Source organism: Diadema antillarum, unplaced genomic scaffold, assembly GCF_040938485.1.
Source record: "Diadema antillarum isolate AM-2024a unplaced genomic scaffold, OU_Dant_1.0 scf00000103, whole genome shotgun sequence".
NCBI lineage: Eukaryota > Metazoa > Echinodermata > Echinoidea > Diadematoida > Diadematidae > Diadema > Diadema antillarum.
Window position 1 is genome coordinate 826,350 of NW_027270992.1, and position 6,550 is coordinate 832,899.

Consider the following 6,550-nt stretch of genomic DNA (forward strand, 5'->3'; position numbering starts at 1 on the left):
CTGGTTACAACGAAGTAAAAATTTGGGATGCCAATATCATCCACTATATGTACTGTATTTCTATTGTTTATTTGTTTAGTTATAACAACATTCCAATCTAACGAAAGAAAACTGCCGGTTCCGAGGATTTCGTTATAACAGGAGTCCACTGTATATGTAAAACCCCCGGATGCTCGTGATATGCTCTAATGTCGCCTGCTGAACTCCCGACCCTGCAAAATACCAACTGTAATTGCCTCGCAAAACTACCTCGTATAGGTAATAATAATTTATAATGCAATATTACGCAAAATCTCAAGGCAAAATATGCTTGATGATATCAATATACAATGTAACAGTTACAACGTAGTCAGAAAGTCGCATCACTTTAGTGAAGCGTAAATATTATTTTGTGGCCCAACAAATAATCACTTAAAATATAATGTCCGACAATCTCAGACGTATATATGAAGAGTTTGTTAGCAAAAACCGATAAGTCCATTTTTGAAGATTTTGAAGTACAGTCTCTGTCATAAAGTACAAAATAATACCTTTTAAATGATATATTGGTCACTACATATAAAGGTACATTTTTGAAGTTATGGCCAAAAGAAGCATTTTTTTTCTTATTATTCTCTTTATTTTTCTTGACCTTTAATCGCAAATATCTCCATTTGGCAAATATGGACTTATCGGGTTTTGCAAACAAACTCTTCATATGTACATATTAGGCTGAAAAAGAATTGGGCGATCAGGCTGTGTCGCTAGCCTGCAGAGCACATTCAACGAGATCGTGCATTATCTTATGACAACGCGTTGTTAGAAAGGTTGTTGACCTCTTGCTATATAAAAACGGAGCAGAAATTTTGCTTGAACAAAATCGTGCAAAAGAATGTCTTGAGTAGCCACAAGACATGTACGGTTCAATATCTTTGTCAGTACAAAGCAATGTATTTTACAATATGTGAAACAGGTGAATTCAAATGGAGTACTGGCCACATGCTTTAAGCAGAACAGAGCAGAAAAGGGTTTCCACGTCTAATTCATCGCATATATTACTATGGTAAATTAATACACATATTTTGGTCAAACAAAATCGGGCAAAAGATTGTAATTAGTAGACTGCAAGACATACGTACAGTCAACAGCTTTGTTAGTACGAGAAAATTGAACCATGTACACTGTATTATCTATATATCACAGTTTATACACATGGGGTATTGTCCTCTTGCTATTACACGTAAGCAGAACAGTAATTTCAACGTCGAATTTAACCAGCTGCCGCTGGTGTTTCTATCTTGTTTGGCACGTTCACCATTGTTACGTCAGTCCTTTAGCATTACGACGTAGTACTTTAATACAACCGCGTATATCACTCATTGTCGGTTTGCACCAATCACACGTTTAATGTATTGTTCCGTCAGTCTATGTGCACTATGACGTAGTGCTTATACGTTCACGTTAACAGTGTTTGTATACAAATGATGCACAGGATAGAGTGCGTTAGTGGAGGCGTATAGCGCACTCGATGGTATTTACAATATTGTGAAACATGCACTACATTATAAATACCCGAGAGTGAGCTGCATTTCCACTAACGCCACGAAATAATCCTGTGCATCATTTGTTTTATAAAATGGGTCGAAAATTCGAAAACTATAACAGCATTTTTCAGCGTTTTTTACGTACCTTTGTGGGTCAAGACGTCCGAAGATGTTCGTCCCAAACATTTACGCACGTCGCACTCGGAAATCCCGCACATATAAGTATGATGGGGTTGGGTTTCCGGACACTTAAGTTCCCGCATGAAAACTTACTTATTTTACATAGAATATGCACCCTTTACCTTAAAGACGTGATATAGACTCCTCATATAGGCCTACTAGACAACATACTTTGAAAACGGCGTGAGGATTAACTTGCTAAATCGTTGGATTTGCCCTTCAAAGTGACTCCATGTACGCGTCCGGTCCCACAACGCTTGGTCTACTGTACTGCACGTATAAGAGTATACGTACGCCACACATTATGCAAGGGAAGAAAGGCCGGCCGGCCGGCAGCCCGAACTAGAAGTTGTTTACAGGATTGACAGCGCGTATGCATGCAATTCAAAGGAGCCGCCGCGCGCACAGACGATCGGCAATAGGATTTAACACGCAGTGCAATGGGACTAGAATAACCAAAGCACACGTGACTCATTTCAGCGCTTCCCATTGGCTACATTCTTGAACCAATTATATAAATTGCCGATATCACTCCACCTCGGTACAGCGTAGGTCTATACAGCATCGATAGGCGCCCTACAGTCAGTCTGCAATTCCGTGTGCACGTTTATTACGCTGTCTCACAACATGGAATGTAAGCGACCATTAGCACAGGCGATCCGCTGGTAACCCAGAATCAGACTCAGTCCTAGGCGTGCATGGCGCACATAAATGTTGAATTCTAGTCCCATCAATGCATAATAGTCCTCAAGATCTGTCCAGATGAGTCTTTGGTTCACCACTGCCACCATGTCATTATGTTGATTGGTGCGGGGACATTAATGACGGACTTATCAGAGGCGGATGTTTGTAACAAGAACGTCCTGCTTCTTGCGTGATATTCATTTAAGTAGATCGGCAGTTTACACCCAAAGCGCAGGGTGTACTTGCGCTCCTGTGAGACGGTGCATAATATGCTAATTATACATCATGCTACGGGGGGGGGGGGGGATGGGGGAACGTGCCTCATATATTTTGGTTACCAGTTCTCAGTCCTACAGAGACATACAACGAATGTTCTTTATCATCATGATTATAAGAATGCAAACCCAAGCTGTCTATTATGTTAAGCTGCATTTAAGCAAACAACAAACCTTTCTTGTTATACCAAGGAATTTCTCTACACACGAAATTTCATTGCAGATAGATGGAAAACTGTAAAAGACTTCAGAGAACATAAATTGACTGTACTACTAGTTTTTTTTACTAGTTTCATAGAGGTCACCCTATTTTCCCCCTTTTTTTTTGCGCTAGAACAACTTTTATATTGTACCGTTCACCCTGACTGGAAAGCTATCTTATACCACAATTCATGATTGATGTCATTCAATACTTTTCGATACACTCACATTACGAGAAAGAAAGACGTGACAAAACTAATAACTGTAGGTTTGTTCCAATGATAACAGCATCATTCCTTTTAACAACATGTTATTCGAAATTAATGGTATTCACATTCACCATCATTTGTAGTGCCTTTTGATCAAGGACATTCAGTCGGATTCTGAATCGATTTGACGAGAATCTGTAAGAGCACTGATGTTCACAGCTATAGTCTCTCCCTCAATCTTTTCGCACAACTTCTCGGGAAGAACCCCTTGGTATGGAATTCTGTTCTGGAGGATAGTTCTTGATGCCATTTCTTCCAAAGTTAGGATACTGGACGTTGGGTTAAGCACGTCAATAAGTCCCTTTTTGACGTCAACATCCACACAAAAGTCACCTTCAATCAATATGTTAAGAGCAGGGCCTTCTATATCGCTTGCCTTCTGCACAGGGCAGCCATGACGTATCATGACCCTTGCCAAGTCAACAATGAAAGCCTTGTCACGCGTAGCTAAAGCCGAGTATGCCAGTAAATGAAGGAACGTCTTATTTTTGTGGTCAACGTATGTGACATCATCGTACCATAACAGTTTACAAATAACGCGCTTCACACGTCTTAGTGTTGACCTTGTCATTCTACAAAAATACACATTTTCGAACAATGCGTCTTTTAGTTTTTCCATGAAGTGATGTAAGTGAACCAGATGTACACTCTCCAAAGCTGTGAAGCAACTGTGGACCGTGTTCAATCAGGCAAGACTTGGTGACATGCTGCATGGCATCGCGATATCCATTGACGACTTCGCAAGCATGTGGAACGACGCTGATGTCGACACCGAAGAATGATACACGAAAGAAAGATGTGATTTCATTCATAACAGTCCCGAGCATTGCCTTCGATTGTGATTCACATTGCAGCAGATACTTAAATATACTGCAACCTTGGGTGTCTTCACCATACTTCATGCACATTTCTGCAAATTCGGCCATTGGCGTGTAGAAGTATTTCCCCTTTACCCCTTCAGGTATAATTCTATCCCCGATGAGAAATCCCTGGAATCTCATGCCATGTTTGTCAGTACGGATAGCTTTAACGTCAGCAAGTGAATGTTTTTCTGTGCAATGTAGAGCAGCTTCGAGCTCAGGGTCTGCTCTATGTTCGGGGAGATGGCATCGTCGGGAAACAACCTTGCACAGTGTTTCGTACGAATTACTTTCCTGCCGTGCGTCCATGCTTTGTGAGAAGCCAAGCATTTCTAAAGCTGTGATCTCATCGGCTTCTGATATTCCAATACCACTGCCCCGTTGAGATATTAGAAATGTCAACAAGGAAGGTAAAAGAGACAGTGCTGCTAAGTGGAGCGGAGTCAGCCCTGCTTCATTTTTCCTGAAGGTCGCACCATGTTGTAAAAGTGTCTGTACGATCTTTATTCTAGTTCGTTGTGGAATATCCTGTTGAGACAGGAAAGCGAACCTCTCCTCCCTGCAGATCACATGCAAAGGCGTGTCGCCATTCTTGGGAGAGGAGAAGTTTGCGTTTGCACCATTCTTTAGCAGAAACTTGACAATCTCTGCGTGACCCTTTTCACATGCAATCATCACAGCAGCATTTAGGATTCTGTCATTTTTTTGACTGGACAAATAGTTCCGGATGCTCTCAATGTCTTTGACGTCATCCTCTGTCAATCCTGTTGGCAAAGAGGATGTCTTTTCCTCACCTTTATTGTGAGACGAACCTAAGAGTGGTTCCATGCCGGGCGAAGCACTGTCTTTCACTGCTTGGCGTGTTTGTCAGGGCTGCAAGTATAACGAACGAACAATCAGGGCAATTCGTATTTTCTAATAATTTTATTTCGGGTATTGCGTGAGAGTCCAGACGTTCGACCTCTTAGAACATGACATGGAAGTTTAGTTGGATGATACTGGTATGTTCATGGTGGCAAAGCTAAAGAGTTTTGATTTTCAAATTAAGTGCACACTCTTCTTTTCCTTTTCTTTTTTTTTCCTTTCCTTTTTCGAATGTACTCTGGTGGACAAGGAATAAATTGGTGCACCCTTGGATCCCTATAACGCCCTTAGCTGACCTATACCCATCCCTGTGTAACAGGTTGTGAATCATTTCTAAAGGCTCTAGTGGTCAAAACACAGATTACATGGCGGCCGATACATTTTCAAAAGTGTGTGTGTATGGGGGGGGGGGGCACTACCTGGTTTCATGAGTTAAAAGGAAAAGTACAAGGTCTTCGGTGCAACTTTCTCAACCACTTGCGGGTTTCTGCACCTGACAGGCAAAAAAGGGGAAAAGAACACCTCCACCACCACCACCAACAACAACAACAATAAATATCGAAACGCGAAGGTTCGAACGTGCGCTGGATAATTCAATTGAGTTTTATACCATTGATTTGTCTTTTGACCACATTAGAACGTGATACGCTTCCCTGTAGCTACTGCCTTTAAACAAGCCCTGAAATTATATATATATTTTTTTTTTTTTACACTCATATCTTCCTGCATCCCGAAGGGTATTCTGTAGTTAACATCAACAATAAGGGGAAAAAAGGGTATTTTACTTACATTTATTTTGATGTGAGATAGTTGAAGACGACCTTTAAGTAACCACTAGTGAGGTGAACAGGATGGCTTGTTTCAAAGAAGTTGCGGTAAACTGCACTTGAAGGAAATGATAACCTTGTTGAAAGCGCGTGGGCTCTTTATAATTGGACGACAGATGCTGCAGATGTACAACAAGATCCCTGCCAAGCCGACTGACTGTAGCAAACGCTGCTCGGGGCGCGGCATGAGTGATAGTTAGACACTGTGACCTTTGATACCAATGTAAATGTAAGTACAGACTGTATGCCAAAACCAAACAATTATGCACAATATGGGGGGGGGGGGGGTCATCAATCACTATGGAGACACGAAATGAAAACTGTTGTAAAGTATTTATCGTATTGGTCTATTGCACTGCGCTACGTGCAATCGTCTAGATCGTCTATGCCCGTATTTATTTAGGATTTTTTTTTTTTTTTTGGCACAGTCATTGAATTGGAAATCATTTCTAACCTGCAGTGACTCAGTGTACAGCGGAATGTTGCAAACCGAGGGAGGATATTATTTAAGCTCCGAAATGCAAACATATGACAGGCTAGCATTATAATTTCACATTCATTTTGTTTTGTGTCTGCCTCATGGGGGTTGGATGGAATTACAACTGCAGCCCCTGTAGGCCGATGTCAAACCAATAAGGGACAAAAGACTATTGAGAGCGATATGTTTTTTTTTTTTTCAACATCTGTTTCCTCCACTATCAAAATTAAGTCATTAGCATTTTTTGAAGGATCCTAAAATTAAGAAAAAAAGTAATCAAATGGAAATTACAGTAAATGAAACGTTTAGAAAAACACAAGCACGATGTCTGGGCGGGTACATCTTACTTTTAAAGCACCCGCTATCACAATTGACGACTTTTCCCCTAC

The 6,550-nt window shown here is 40.9% G+C and overlaps 1 protein-coding gene across 1 annotated transcript; it reads right to left on the reverse strand.

Annotated features, from left to right (window-relative positions):
- Window positions 1-2,711: 2,711 nt before the first annotated feature.
- Window positions 2,712-5,821, reverse strand: LOC139718993 (uncharacterized). Its single transcript, XM_071630432.1, has 3 exons — window positions 5,646-5,821; window positions 3,841-4,865; window positions 2,712-3,800 (listed from the first exon to the last, which is right to left on the reverse strand). Exons 2-3 carry the CDS (start codon window positions 4,818-4,820, stop codon window positions 3,236-3,238), a joined length of 1,545 nt encoding a protein of 514 aa, XP_071486533.1. The 5' UTR covers window positions 4,821-4,865; window positions 5,646-5,821; the 3' UTR covers window positions 2,712-3,235.
- Between the last annotated feature and the right edge of the window lie 729 nt (window positions 5,822-6,550).

Bases quoted from the DNA above. Each gene is read 5' to 3' on its own strand.
- LOC139718993 (XM_071630432.1), bottom strand. From the start codon at position 4,820: ATGGAACCACTCTTAGGTTCGTCTCACAATAAAGGTGAGGAAAAGACA. The intron at 3,801-3,840 runs GCATGTCACCAA...CACGGTCCACAG, and splicing joins GGATATCGCGATGCCATGCA to TTGCTTCACAGCTTTGGAGA.